A 16286-nucleotide genomic window follows, 5' to 3' on the forward strand; every position below is an offset into this window, starting at 1 on the left:
GTGCAGCCGGCAAACCTACTATCAAACCTGGTGTCCCCCTCTTGTCCTCACTGTGAAGACCACAGATCGTATATAAAGATGGACAACGTGACAGCTCCCCAAAGGTGGAGCTGAAGATCATAAACCCCACCTCCTCCACATGAGCAGATGGGACATGGACCAAACTCAAAAGAAATCACTCAAGTACTTGTCAATCAATTCTTCTCAAAGATTGTCATTCTGGATAGTGGGAAAAAAAAATCATAAATTTATATATAAATCCTTTTGTCTTTATAGACAGTCTGTGTTCTTTATGTATGCTCTATGGAAAAAAAAAACTATGGGAATACAACTTGCAGTCACTTAAAGTATCAGCTGATGGTGGAGAAACAGTGCTAGTCCACAAGAAGAGAAAATTTGTCTTCTCGTAAATCCCAAATAATATTATCTAAATGCTGTGTTCTCTTAGCTGACTATCTAGCCAATTGTAAAGAATGGAGGGTGTGTGAAACCTGCACATTCACTGTGGGGCTCGGACAAATTATCCCATCAACATCAATTACCCATCAAACCCTGCACACTGCCGAGCAGATCCACAACAACTTGCCAAAAGCTGCAGCGGTCTGTTCAAAATGACACAGCCAATAACTGCCAGTAAAACCTTGGTAGACAACACCACTCGTAATAAGGCCTGAAAGAAATTACCACTAGGAGCCTCATCAAAAGCCAGTGGTGAAAGGATCACAGCTGTACGGCAACACAAATCCTTCGCTCACAGTTGCAAAGAGTCCAACCCACCCCGCACCTCGGCACAAGCCGGTGCCAAGAAGTGGAACCGTCCTCAGCGAGTTGTGCGGTAAACATCTGTCTAATCCTGAGTGAAATATTTAATTATCCTGAAAAAGCAGGTGTTGCTTTCAGCAAACATCCGGCCCGAGAGACGCGTTCAAAGTTTTTGAATGTTTTGTCAAATACCAGGTGACACAAAGCACGGCTCCTTGTTCGCTGCCAGACATCCCTTAACGTAAATGATCTTGTATTCAGTCTTAAAGAGCGATCACCTTGGAAATGGGGAACGTGTCCCACACCATTTCTTCACTTGCTTCATGGGAAATAGGTTTTAAAGACTGAATAGAAGATGAAATGACTTGTTGTAAAAGGGGACATCTTTTCTGCTCCTTTCTGCCTGTTTTTCCCTCTCTCATCATAAATCCCGGGCTGCTAATACAGTATTTAATCTGTATCCTCTGCAGAGCTATCCATTTTAACTCCCAGCTCATTAGCCGCACTTCAAAATCCTCCCAGTATCGCATCTCTTTCGCCTTTTATCCAATCACGTGGAAAAGCAACCCTTGCTCTTTCACATCAATCCCTCTCTTCCTTCTCCCTCTGCATTTCTTCGCTCGCTTTTATCCTGTTACTTTTTCCTCCGAGGATGCTGCATGAAGGTGAGCGGTCTTGCCCTTTTGCCCGGCAGCGCACACATGTTTATATGCAAACCGGAGGGGAACGGCAGGACGAGTGAGCCTTTCATTCCGATTCATTCGGAGCTTTGGTGATGAAACTCTATCCGGCAGAACTCTTTCTCCGTTTCCATCCAGTATTTGCTGCTTTGACATAATGCAGATATGATAAATATTGAATGGGACCTCTGAGGTTTCGATGTCTTTGGGAAGTTATTTTACCCTCAAGTGGGATGCAAAGCAAAGAGAAGTGCAGCGTGACTGGAATGAGGTACTGACGCCGCCTCCCCCGGGGCGGCCAGATTAGAAATGGCGACAGTGAACACAGGAGGAGGGATTGCAAAGCATGGCAAAATAACAAGCGTAAGAGGGAAGGAGAGGGGCTGAAGGGGGAGGGCTGTTATTGACACAAAGATTAAATAGATCTCCCTGTAAAACCGCTGGATAAAAATCACTTCTGTCCCTGGGTGATCACACACACGGCCAAGTCCTCATTAGGGAATGAATATGAGGGCTGGTATCACGTGAGCAGATCGATACGGTTGTTAAACGCCTGCATCGTTGCATGGGAGAATTAAAAGCTGGGAGGAGTGTGTAATAGCATGTTAGCATGGTGCCGCTTCATGCCACAGATCTTGTCTTAGTGTGTGTGTGTGTGTGTGTGTGTACTTGTTTTTGTTGCCTCTTTAGGACCTTTTCCAGCATACACACTGATCTTGTGAGGACCAGTAGACCTCAGGGGGACCTAAGCCTGGTCCTGATGAGGCAGCTCCTGGTTTAGGTTAGGGGTAAGATGTGGTGCGGTCAAGGTTAGATTTGAGTTGGTCACGGGTACGGTCAGAGATGAGGTTTTGGTTAGGATGTCCACGATGAATGTGTGTGTTCTCGTACAGATATCTTTGAGAGGAACATTTTGAGCCTAGACAAAGTGGGGACATTTTGTGAGGACAGAAGACACCTAAAGTGTTTTTTATATGTATATGATGATTATATTATGACCTACAGATGGTATAGGAGGATATCCAGATTAATGGAAGGTCTTCAGTGATACTTGGGTCCTGAACCAATGCGGGTAGAGAGAGAATCACCAACCCTGGTTAGGGTAAGGGGCTAGAGAATGCATTATGAGTGTCCTCACTAAGATAGAAGTACAAACGTGTTTGTGTGTCTTTAAAGATGCAGTATATTGGTAATCACTGCACCACCTCAGGCTCTTTTGTGACCCTCATTTTAAAAACATTAATTGGCCAACCAGCGAATTGGAGAGGACAATCCAATTAACAGAGTAACATTCTATGCATGAAGGTGTGTTTTCTCACCATAAGCGATTAAAAGAACAAGACGTAAAAAGAAAAGGCGTAATTATTCAGTCGTTCCTCATTGTTATTACTTGGGTTTAAGTCGTAAAACTGACAACCAGGGACAAAGCAGCTGGGATTTATATGTAGTTATGCTTCACTGACTCCTATCTGCGAAATTTGGTTTTAAAAAATTTTGAGGAAATGAGGGGTGTTTCTCTTTTATAGGATCCGTTTTGCGCAGACATCCTGCAACTTTAATGTTTTTTATTCACTCTCAAAACTCAACTCGACCCCGCTCCCAGCAGATGTTTGTAACAAAACACCTTCCAGGGATGAACCCATTACGGTAACTACCAAGCAAAAAGCAGTCGACTGACAGAGCTAAAGTCTGGTGTGGAGGAGTTAAAGAGCTAAGGAGTCGGTGGCAACCAAAACAGAGCTAATAGGAGGGTAAATACTTTAATTTGTCATTTTGTCATAGTTCAATTTTGTTGTTGCCTTGGAATGATTTAAATCTACTGCATTTATTTGTCTTTTATCGACCACTCAAAGCACTTTGCAGTAATAGTTGCATTCATCCCATCACACAGCACTTCTATACGTAGCACTTTTTCCTATCACACACTGTTCATACACTGTCAACACAGCTGTCAGGGGAAATTCAGGGCTCAGTATCTTGCTCAACAACGCAGACCAGAGGAGTCGGGGATCGATCGACCGATCTTCTAGTTAGTGGACGACCCTCTATACCTCCTGAGCCACAGGCACTCACAAGCGGTACTTGAGCTATATAGAAAGCTAAAAGTGAAATCAGAGCTAAAAAGTGAAACTAAGCTAAAAGGGAAATCAGAACTTGAGAGTTCAGAGTTTGTTTTTTTTAATATCACAATGACCCTGAATGCAAAATACTAACAATTGTTGCAGCCCCACATGACTTTGCACAACAACATGCCTGCTAGATAGCCTGAATCTTGAAAGAATAAAAACATGCAAATATGCCTCCTTCACAATTTCTTCACCATTTCCCAGAAGCCAAATGTCACCAAATTGACAGACTGAGGCCAGTTGAGTGACGAGTTATTGGAGTATGACGCAGACAAAAGAACAGGCTGACGTTTCTCAGACTGCAGAGGTTACGGCGTGGGTGGGAAAAAGAATCCTTAATAGGGGACATATTGTGAATGCTACACAAACTAATCATTGTTCGAGTCTCATAAAAACATAAATGGTGGAAATCCAGTGCTGTAGCAGGTGCTCACTGATAGTGGAGTATGGATGTTAAACCCCAGGATACACTTTTTCAGAGAGGCAGATGAAAGACACCCTCGATGAGCGTCTGCACTGACTTTAATGGAATAGAAGCACGGGCTCTCGGGACAGGACTCTCTGTGCAGACGAGTAACTCTCTCAACTTCTTTGATATCAGCCTTGTGCAGGCTGCACATTAGGAAAAGAGAAATTACAAGCTGCTCTCACAAAAGGTTAAACTTTTCAGTTACATTTAAGGGGCTAACATGCTTTTTAAAGTCGTCCTTTCTGGACGGTAGCTCAGGGATGTCTTGTCTCATGCCTCGTATACGTCGGGCGACCAGTCATCCTCGCCCCGTGTGCCAGTGATTAACTGCCGGGTGGGATGTCAGAGGGCTGCTCCTCACTTTGATGATGACTCACTGTGGCATGGCTCTTTTGATCCTCTCCCCAGCTTTGTGAATAAAGAATACACTTTGATTGACGCTGTGCACATTATGGCCGTTTGAGGGTTGGCAGTTTTTGGACAAAAAGACGCGTCTGTCATGTTGAAAAGCCCGGTCTCTGCTGCTGAGGGCCAAGTTGGAGGGAAGCACTTTTTGAGCTGCTGTACAATGACTATTATGAGTCATACCCTGCCCGGCAGCTATCCGTCCTTTGTCATGTGCAGCATGTTTGATTTCAGCTGTGTTTGATCAACACCCACGGCTATTTAAAAACACACAGAGAGCCCGAATACAGATTGGGTTGGTTCCAGTTATGTGCTGAGATGAACAATCGCTGCTCATCACGCACTCGATGTGACATGCAAAAGTAGAGTGAGCATGAGCCTTAATCAAACGTAATTGATGATAAAATGAGCTAAGCCACTGCTACAAAACACGGCCCCCTTCTTAGTTTCAGATCCTCTTCAGTATTCTACACCCAGTGCAAGCTCATGAGTAATTACCAGCATATACTGCAGGGATAACAAGAAAACAAGAAAATTGGAATCTAAGAGCAAGAAACATACAAAACCCTGGGTATTGTGTTTCGAGTAATTGTGTGCGCCTCTGAATTGCACAAACTAGGTAGAAAGGACTGAACCTGCCGGAAAAAATAATGACAAACAAAATGTAAAACAGACGTGTTTAGAATTCCAATGCGCCACCACGGTGATCCATTAGATACAGTAGATATACACTGGAGTAATGCATCACAGACCAGGCTCAGCCCCGTGAGAGAAGCTGAGGTGGTTTTAATTCAGAAAAAGGAAATTTACTGAGCACCTTAGAGATGTCGTGCGCATTCGTCAGTGCGGCTGGTAGAACCGAGCAGACATCTTCTTGGTTATTGGCCCCAGCGGGGAACATGAGACAGGTCTTAACATGTATGCAGGGATTTGGGGATATAGTGGCGTCCTGTGTTATAATCAGATGAGGGAGTATGTGTTCAATGTGCGGTTAGAGAATGTTATCAGGCTGAGAGAGACGGGATAAAGACGTGACCCTCAGACTGCGATCCTGTCAGCAACCTTTCAGGCAGGGGAAAATGTGGGCGTGTGTGCGTAAGAGCTTCCATACGTGCACGGCCATGCGAGTGCACGTGTGTATGTGCTCATTTCGAACGTGTGTGTTCAGTTTGTGTGTGTGTGTGTGTGTGCAAGGCTTTGTTCAGCTGAGCTGTGCTGAGCTCTTCTCTGCGCATTGGGCAAATTCAAAGCAATCTGCCACCGCTCCCAAAACTAGCCAAGCGCTGACTGTAACACAAAGGACGGCGCAGAACACCTGCTGAGATGATGGAGATGGCCGGCATCCAAGACCACATATGGGCCTCATTCTGGCCCTAATGAAGACAACCTGACATAAATATCGGACAAAACGGCCCCGCTCGGAAGACCTTCACTGTCCCGCAGCAGTGTTGCTGACATTGACGTAAACATTTGATCATCCTTGGAGTGTCGAGGTGGGAGGAAGGAGAGCGGAGCGCATAGGAAGAAAGCACAGTCGGGAGAGTTTGATGTAATACAATTCATTTAATGCATAACAATTCGGCTCCGGCAAAGCATAAACATCTCAGTCTCCTTTGAAGCCCACAGGTAACGGAGCACATCATCCACAGGCGAAGGATGAAATGATTTTTGCTGCTGTAAACAAGCGATAGCTCAGCCCTCACGAGGTGCATCAGCTGTCAGGACACCGCAGTGTTAAAAGAAAAAGCTTCTCGGAGCTTGAAAGACTTAACTATTCCTAAACGGAGAGGTTATGTCAAAAAAGACAAACATCAATCTCGCGAGGAACACAGGTAATAAACAGTTTGTGCGTGTTCAAAAGCAGCACCACCACGCGGCTGTGCTTAAACAACTTATCAGCTTTTGATTAGATTTTTTTTTTATCCCCTTCACACAGTCGACTGGAAGGATCCTGTGCAAAAGAAAAAAAAACGTTTTTCCAGTGGCATTGACTAGAGATGGTCTGATAAAAATGTTCGCTTCCTGATACTGATTCCTGGACGATACAGAGTACGGATCCGGTACCAGTGCATTTAACAAAATTCAATTATTGTATAGAGGTGATGATTGCTATCATTGTTATTCAGCCTTGCTCAGGTTAGACCCACTGAATAAGGAACGCATACAAAGAACGAATGCCATAGAACTCCTTTCATTATCCACTCTGACAGTCATAACTACGGTTCTGAGACGTTAATGGAAATCGTGAATGCAAAAGCTACAACGCAACTTTTTGCTTTTGTTTTGTTGTTCTGTATTTGTGTTTTCCGCTTGTGTGAGACAAAACTGAAAAAGAAGATAAATAGGTCTGGGAATACACAACAACGAACTTGACAGGTTTGCCTGTTACCTGTCTTGCTCAGGGACCGTCTTTGTCAAGTTTATAGCGACGTTTGAACGCCGTTTCCAAAGTTTGCTGTAGTTTGTCCTTTTTTCCTCTTCGGCTTGTTGAGCCCCCCCCGTGCTCTTGCATTTGATGGTTTATCAAATGTTTCATGAGATTTCTACAGTTTTGCCTTGAAACCAAAGTCTTGCATACGGTGCACGTCGCCATTTTACATGTTGGACCTTCCAGCGACTTTCATTTGCTGACATTTTAGCAGCTCTGGCTAACGATACACTACCCGAAAACCACTCTAACAACGTACTTGCCAGTAGCAATACAGCACAACTGTTGTTTTGGAGCAGTGAAAAAGAAGACATTTCTGGTAGAGAGTGCAGTTTTATCTGGGTTAAACTAATATACTTTAAAGAGTTGGTATTGGATCGATACATAGATTTACGTACACACCAACCAGGCTGTATTGGCAGTATTGGAGTCATTTCTGATGCTGGTGTTGGTATCAGAATGTCTCTTGTACAGACTGGTTTGTTCTTTGGCCCAAACAGACATTCTGCACTGTGTTCTTTGGTACAACTTGCAAACTAACAAAAAAAAAAGATGCATCGATGCCACTTTCTTTGTCCACGCTGTGATCCGTATGGAAGCCTGCAGCCAGACAGGGAGGCTAAGTGTTAATACAAGTGCCCGACAAGGAAGCTCTGGCTATTCAGAGAGATAATGGCCTGGGCCACAGACACAGTAATAGCCTCCCTCTGTGAAGAAATGTTGTGCTGCCAGTTCACAGCCCTCCGTGTTGCCTATTTATAGTACACTATAATTAATACGCTGTAATTGAAGCATATAAGCACAGCTGAAACGTACAGGCAGCTGTACACAGAGGCCCTGTGCTCTTGCAGGAGAACAGCCAGGCACCGATGTGAGATGATGGTCGTCACAGCTGTCAAATTACATATCAACCAGCATTTCTTTGACGTCTTTTTTTACCCCCAATTCGGCGGCGCAGCCATGTCCTAATCTGTAGCCTCCAGTCATATATTGTAAGTGATGAAGACAATATGCTAAACAGAGCCGCGTGTCATCGTTTCACACAGACAAAGGCACTTTTCTATTGTATATGACAGCGAGGATTAATAATCGTCCATTACTGTCAACGTTCATCAGCTTCCTGTTTCATGTGGTACCCATGTAGTATCTAATCATGCCTCAAGATCCGTGTTTCACGGCAGAAGTCATAACTCCTGGAGGTCCAATTTAGCACTTGTGCGTTATCACGTCGGCGATAATCCGCTTACTACGGAAACAATCTCCAAGTCTTTTCTGATAATTAATGGTGTTTAAATGAAGACATGATGTACCGTATACATGAGAGCAGTCGTCCTTACAGCACATTAATGATCCATAGCTTTCTGCTAATCAGTCATTTAATCACCATTTTATGAATTTAATGTCTTACTTAGGCCCCGTTCTACATAATGGGTTTTAAACATTTAAATCCATGCTCGGGTTACAAATGAGACTGGTTGTGGTGGTTCGCTCGTCGTTAACTGGGCTTCAATCAACAGCCTTTGATTCGAGATGTTATTTGATGTAACATGTTTTGTTTTTTATTCCCCCCCTCATCAAACGTGCATGTTGCAAAGACAGCGAACAATATATCCACTGAAAGTCCTGAAAGAAGCTATTACATGTAGTTTTTCCCTTCCATCCTTTCAGGGAGTACACACAGTTCATGTTCTCGGAGGTTGGACTTTCTCTGATGAAAAATAACCTGTCCACGAGCTTTTGGGTCTCATTAAAAAAAACTGCTCAAAAGCCCATTTTGCTCTGTTGATTTCACACAGCGCACCTGAAAAAAAACAACCAACAACTCATGTTTATTTATTACTTACTTAAATTTGCCATATGAAGAACCCAGTTGGTCAAAATGAGAGTGACTTTGACTCACAACAGTAGGCAGAGTGATGGAATAATTTTGCAACACATTCCTGGATTGGCTTTTAAAACGAAGTCAATCAATATCACTAAAAGGTTTGCAATTGTTTGACTAATATGTTGAGTAAATGGCCTTCAGACTTCAGACTAAAAGTGCTGTTGTTGTTGACATCTCACGTTTTGTTAATGTTGTTCCAACCTGTGTAACACTATCTAATTAGACAACCTTCATTTCATTCATTAAGAGTTTGAGAAAAAGACATTAGTGAGAACAACGTCTGGGTGACTAGATGGTGAAAACTGGTTACACTGTTTGACCACTAGAAAAGACCTGCTCACAATCGATCCATTCATCAACAACATATTGTTTATTTTTGCAATTACTCGCTTAATTGTAACAGATTTATAAACGTTAAATGTTAATTAACCATCGATTAAGTCATTAGTAGCCTAATCTTTTTCGATAGATACATTTCACATCTATATTAAATTTGTAGCCATGCTAGCAAGGTGGCTTAACGTCTGACATATTTCCCAGAAGATGAAACCTGTTGTGGTTTTATATGCAATGATGTGTGACACATATTCATGTTCCTGTTCATGTTGCAAAAAATACGTCATTATTGACAGCAGAGACTGACTCTTGATTGGTCGAGCATGTGTATTTGACGGGACTTGTTGCTACAGAACAGACTCTGGCTCCAAATGGGCAAGATGTTAATATCAGGAATATTTTTACTTCATTTCTGGATACTGGGGGGAAGTGAAGTAGCATCTTCCATCTTTATATCCAGTCTATAGTTAGCATTGTCATTGTTAGCTCGAAGTATCGTTGTGTTTAAGTATAGAACATGTAGCATGGCCGTGTTTACTTGTTAGATTTCAATCTTATTGAGATATTTTGAAAACTACCTGATTCGCTGTGGAAACCCGAGAGGTTTGAACAAGTGCATGTTATTGGATTCTGTCTGGGTCGTCATGACATTGACTCAAATAAACGTTATTTTCGGGATACCTGCATGACAGTTCTCTGGTCATTCACCTGAACCCAACAGCTTTGTCTAGAGGAGCGTTGGCTGTGCTCTCTAAATAATACAGTCGTATCTGGACCTGGAGTTTACCTCAGCTGACAGAAACACTAATGTAATTTATTCCTGTTCTGCCTGAAGGATCCAGTGACAGGGGGGAGAACGACAGATAAATTCAAGTTCCCCTTTTAATCCAAACTTAAACCCAGGGAGACGTTTCTGCTCAATCAACACATTTCACTTCTTCTTTCACTCTTTTTTTTATCCACGCTATTTAGACATGCTGTGTTATTTATGGATGAGGCCGGTGCACGAGGTGGGCTCCTGCTGGCGAGTAAAGCACTCAGCATCTGTACAGTTTCGTTTTGTTTTTTTAAGGATGTGATGTAAACGTCAGACTGTTGATGGGAGCAGCCCCCACCCCCCCCCCCCCCCCCCCCCCCCCCCCCCCCCCACCCCGCCTGTCACACGCCTCAACGCACACGTCAGGCAGATTACTAAAGGGGTCAAAACAGAAACACCTTGAAACGTCGTTTAGCAAAAACAGACTGTAATCGGAGGCTGGAAATGGAGTTTGAGCTGAATATAATTATCAATCTACTGTTTGACGACTCTCGTAGAAGAAGAAAGAGTAGTGACCTGCAGGATTGCTTGTGGTCTTTGCCTCAGACGATGTTTGAACAACGAGGGATGTTCATTTTAATAATGATATTATTATCAAATTGATAACAAGCCGACAGATGCACCACAATAAAACCTAAGCAGCCTCATATAATTTAAACTAAATCTATTGCATATTTCCTTGTTGCAGTTTGGACCAAACTGGCTCAAAATATATGCAGGAAGTGAACTCCGCCATCGTTTTTCCCATTTACCCTGGCTTTTACAAGAAAATGTTGTGCCGAGTAATGCGGAGAAAAAGAAAATGAGCTGCCAACGACTCAGCTCCTATACGAGACTATAAAATTGGGTTCTACTGTTTCTTGTAATAAATCCGCGATTAATTTAACGCCCAAAATGAAAACTAGTGGGTATTACCCCAATATGCTGAATGTAATAATACAATGATCAGGGCATATTGAGTCATGCATCCAGATGTCTCGAGACAATATACAAGAGAGGTAATGACATCCTGAAGCAGTTATACTGTAACATGCACTGTGTTCTGTCCTATCTATACTAAAATAGGCCATGTTTGAGCCAAGCTGACACATTACTTGGCTTCTCATATGTGGAGGGCTGTTGGCAATGAAATCTATGTTATATGGCCCAGTAGTGCTGACAGGTTTCTTTCTCCTTCTCCTCCCCCTCTCTTTATTTCTCCTTCCTCTAGGCTGAGGAGGAGCTGGCACGTGGCAAGAAGAGTTACAGAGAATGGATCTTCAGCCCGGTGTAAGAGCCTCCCCCCGGGGAAGCCGTCGTCGGACGCCAGGCCTCATGGGCCGTTGACCTGCTGTCTCTGTGATTTATGGCGGCTGGAGGCCTCTGGCCACTGCAGACTCCTCTCCTCCCTCTCCTCTGTTTCCCCTCGCACACGCTGCACGGCCGCAAGGAGCCACACACACTGCACCACCTTCCACAGGAGTATCCAAAGAGGAATTCCTCGCACATGCAGAGCAGCGGCACAGGCGTACGCACGGATATAGTCTCATGTCGCGCTGTTACTTCCTCCACAGTCTCATACAAAAATAAACACCTCCATAAACATTTCCCCACCGCAGCACAGTGTCCCGCAATCCCATCACATGTCCATTAGCCGGAGCTCACTCAGAGTATTCTCCATTTGACTACGTGTGGATTACTATCAGTCATGGTATGTCAGCTGTAGAGCCCTCGGTGTAGCTGCTGCTCAGGGGCAGGGCTGGATCAATGGAAGTGCGCTGAGTAACGAGGTGATGTTCCCGTTTTCCCATGGTCTGAGAGCAATCAGCAGCCAGCAACTCTCTGCTGACTCCACACACGGCTCTGCTTTTAAGCTGAAATAACCTCCAACCCCCCCCCCCCCCTGAATGGACTATTAGTTGCAGTGACTTATATTATTTTAATACAAACACACAGTAGGTTGATGTTTGCACCTGTGCACGCCAGAGCTGTCAGACCACCTTAAATTCCTTTTTTTCTTCGACTATAAAGGGTTTGGAAGGGGCACAGTGCTGCGTTTACCCTCCGGACTTTTTCTTTTTTCCTTTGAAAGCTGTAGACAGAGTAAGAGCCAGCCGGTGACCTCGCCATGGTGTTACCGCCCCCAGACAAACGCCACGTGTGCCTGACCACCATCGTCATCATGACCAGCATGGCCTTCATGGACGCCTACTTGGTGGAGCAGAACCAGGGTCCCAGAAAGATCGGTGTGTGCATTATAGTGCTGGTAGGGGACGTATGCTTCCTCATCGTGCTGCGATATGTGGCGGTGTGGGTCGGTGCCGAGGTGCGCACCGCCCGGCGAGGATACGCCATGATCCTGTGGTTTCTCTACATCTTTGTCCTGGAGATCAAACTCTACTTTGTCTTCCAGAATTGCAAAGCTGACAGGAAGAGTCTAGAGACCGTGGCACGGAAGGCTCTGACGCTGTTGTTATCTGTGTGTGTGCCAGGTTTATACCTCGTTCTCGTGGCTCTGGATAGTATGGAATATGTGAGGACTTTTAGAAAGAAGGAGGACATGAGGAGCCGCCTGTTCTGGGTGGCTCTGGACCTGCTCGACCTGCTGGATATCCAAGCGAACCTGTGGGAGCCTCAGCGGACGGGCTTACCCATCTGGGCCGAGGGCCTGATGTTCTTCTACTGCTACATCCTGCTGCTCATCCTGCCCTGCGTGTCGCTCAGTGAAATCAGCATGCAGGGGGAACACATGTCGCCCCAGAAGATGATGCTGTACCCGGTCCTGAGCCTGGTCACCATAAACGTGGTCACCATCCTCATACGGGGCGTGAACATGGTGTTGTTTCAGGACAGCCGCGTGTCCACCATCTTTGTCGGCAAGAACGTGGTGGCCATCGCAACCAAGGCGTCGACCTTCCTGGAGTACCGCAGACAGGTGAAGGAGTTCCCCCACCCGCAGAACGCCATGGCGCTAGAGATGCAGCAGAACTCCGTCAGCCACACGCAGCCGCTGCCCAACACCACCAGTTTGCCACATGAACCTTCGCCAGCGCAGGACGTCATTGACACATGACCGCCAGCGCCGGACACGGCACCAATAGAGACCGACTGCTTTTGTTTCTGAAAAGCTCCCGGAGCAGAGGTAGATAAAGAAATCAGCTGCATGACAGGATGATATTCTGCTCTTGTCAAGCCCACTTGAACTGCTGTGAAAACCATAATAGAGATTTTCAGCATCACCTGCCTGTCAGAACATACTGTAAACCTACACTTGACTCTGAGGGCAGACTTTGAAAAAAAAAAAAATCTAAGGTTTTTATCGTGTTACTGTGTTTTTAATTGTTTCACATGTTTTAAAAAGTTCAGACTTTATCAAAAGACAATCTCCACAGTGCGCAGCCTGGTGACATTACATTGTGTAAAATGGACGGTTGGTTCCCCCTCGGTGAGTATCTTGTTTTTTGTTTTTTTTTCTTTAAAGGTCACTTTTTTTTCTTCCCCCTCCGATGGTGCATCTGTGGCATTTCCTTTGAATTCCAGCACCAAAGGACGTAGCACTCAGCGTGAAGCACTGATGGAGAGGAGGAGCAGAGAGAGTCAGTGAAGAGGGGCTATGTGAGCTGTGCTAGAGCGAGGCTGGTGGCAGACGAATGCTTTTCCCCTCTCGCGTTTGGTTCTGCTGAGAATGAAGCCGCTGCCTCGGTCGGTGTGATGCTTTATGGCCAAAGGTCTGATTAAAGCACTGGAGCTCGGCGCCGTACACGTCCACCGCAGCCATTCAGGCGTGCGTTTTACCGTTTGTTTGACTGTACGTGAGCCTGAGAGAGTTTGTGCGTTTGCCACTGGAGGTTTGTGCTATTTCCAAACCCTCTGGAAGATTTCACGAGCGGTTGATGTGAGCGATGACTTGCAAATGAGACAAAATATGTTTGTGATGTCAGAAGATGAAAAAAAACAACCAAGATGATGGGGGAGAGATAATTTTTGATTCCTGTACTATACATTCCTCTAAAACTAGCTCAAGCCTTGAAGTCAGAGAATGCAGAGATCCAGTGAATCGACAAAAAGAGAAAAAGAGAAACAGAAAATACTTTATTCTGATGTTATTCAGTTTATTATTATTATTATCATTATTATAATTATTATTATTATGTACATTCTTTACTTGTTGGAGGTCAATGATGTTTTAATAAAAGATAATATAAGAATAGTGATGACAGCATGATTTCTTTTTCCACATTGTTGATAATGATTAAACTCAATTGTATTTTCTAAGTATTAAGTGCTCTTGTTCTGCTTCCAAAGCCACAACTACATGACAGCGAAGTCATTTCCATTATGTTTCGCATGGAGGAATCCACACAGCGCATTAATATTTAGGCTGAGCTGCCTCCTCCTGGACTCCGGCATTAATTTCCCACCCCTCAGGCTGCATTTGCAGGAAGCCAGCGAAAGATGTATCTTTAAAATGTGATAACAATGTATGCAGCTTTTCTCAAATTGTTTTTCTCCTTTACGTTACCCAGTTCTCATTATCACCTTCCGACGAGTTTTTATTTTTTGTTTGGTTCACACTAATCTTCTCTGCAGCATCAGTCCAGCATCGGTTATTAAACAGAACTTTTACAGCAGGTGACTGGTTCACGTTCCCCACAGAGAATTTTATTAACTGACCCGAGTGTTTGTTGCAGGGATGAAGAGGTCGGACGGGAGAAGTGGCCTCACTTTCCGGAGGTTAACTAAAGGTTTACTGCTGATCCTGACACAGTCAGACCCTGAACGGCCCCACTTCCGATAATTGTCAGCTGCATAGTGATAAAAAGACGAGACACTTTCCCTTTACTTTTAATGAGCAGAACATGGGACATTTTTTTCATTCTGAGGTCTTGTACTCATTTCATTCATGCATCTGGAAGTAGTGTCTTACAGAGGTTTTACTATTTGAACCACCAGAACCAAATCACATTCACCGGACTGTAACAAATATGTGAAGCCAAAGTGTCTTGATTGCCCCCTGGTGGCTGGCTGCAGTATAGCTCACAAATTCTGCCTCCTCCATGTTATGGCTCATTTATGTTTCCTTTACGTAAGAAAAGAGATACGTCCGTTTCTCTGCAGGACCTGAGGACCATCCCCTGACTGCTTCTGCGCAAGATGGCAGCATTCATATCTGGGACTTTTAAACTTAATTTCTAGACAGTAGGAGGATGACTCTATAGCTTTGTCTTAATTCAGCGGCCGCACCTCCCGCCTTTACAGCCGTCGCCTAGCAACAAAGCTACAGACAAAAACACATCCTTCGTCGGCCGCATTCAGAGAAGCCTTCAAACTATATATATATATATTTTACTCTTCAACCTCATCAAACAACCGATCTCTGAACCGAGCACCAGGATGAGTTTGGGACTCACAGATTCTGTACAAGCTGCCAGTCTCTTCTCTCGGATTCTCCTCTGTAGAAACATATTGATTGTTCTTTCTGGTGGATTATTAAATATTTCTCAGGCGTATCTCTCGAGGTCCAGGTTCATTGTGTTGTCTGTTTTCAGTGCAGCTCCTGTCTCAGCGTAGCTCTCCACCACCAACTCCTAATAACCAACATGAAATTAACAGAATTAAGTAACCCTGACAGTAACAGTGAAAGGTTTTCCTACAATTTACTATTGTGGAATTCTTCGCCGAGCTCTGTAACTGCAAAGAACTTCAGAACTGGGGGCTAACCGCAGTCTTTCATATGGCACGTTATACATATTTAATATGAGTTTTATTTATTTATTAATACATTGCTGTTACTGGAAACTCAGCAGTCAAAACTGACAGAAGATACTACAGAGACGAGAGAGATGGATTGAAGGACATATTTGATAAATGAATAAATCAAGGTTTGTTTTTTAATCAATTATATATATAAGTTTATTTTATTCCTCGAACAAACAAAACAATTGAAATGGAGACAAAAAATCTCACATCTTTTAATGGAAAGGAGCAGAACAAAGAATACTCCCATATATTCTGCCATCTTTCACAAGACATTAATTAACAAAGCAAATATTTCAATCAAATTTTAAATTAAAAATGTAAATAGCTGCAGGCCGACACAGCCCCTCACATCCCTCTATTAGTTCCTAAGTCACAGTTCATTTTAAACCATTCATAGGAGAAAAATGATTTATCTGTCACAGCAAAACGAAACAGAACAAAACTTAATTAACACATTTCACTGTATTTCCTCAACATACCGGCTTTAATAGTGTTTTTGAATATAGTGTTTGTGTTAGTTTCTTTGTTGAGATTGTTCCACAAATTGATTCCTTCCACTGTAATTCAACGTTCCATCAGTTTGGTTCTGAATCTCGGTTTTAAGTAACAATGGCTTTCTCTTTTTTTCAAATCTTGACT

At 43.8% G+C, this 16286-nt stretch overlaps 1 protein-coding gene across 2 annotated transcripts in view; it reads left to right on the plus strand.

Annotated features, from left to right (window-relative positions):
- tmem121ab (transmembrane protein 121Ab) overlaps positions 1–14191 on the plus strand; it is a 44446-nt gene extending 30255 nt beyond the window's left edge. Inside the window, exons 2-3 of one of the 2 annotated variants that reach the window (XR_004613306.1) lie at positions 11119–13332; positions 13428–14191. Coding sequence is in view for 1 of the 2 variants with exons in the window: in XM_034580325.1 (XP_034436216.1) it covers positions 12016–12960 (945 nt within the window). In the remaining variant the exon portion in view is untranslated. Of the gene's footprint in view, positions 1–11118 lie in introns of both variants that reach the window. The other variant, XM_034580325.1, reaches the window with a different exon arrangement.
- Positions 14192–16286: the final 2095 nt, after the last annotated feature.

This window comes from Hippoglossus hippoglossus, chromosome 24, assembly GCF_009819705.1.
Source record: "Hippoglossus hippoglossus isolate fHipHip1 chromosome 24, fHipHip1.pri, whole genome shotgun sequence".
Taxonomy (NCBI): domain Eukaryota; kingdom Metazoa; phylum Chordata; class Actinopteri; order Pleuronectiformes; family Pleuronectidae; genus Hippoglossus; species Hippoglossus hippoglossus.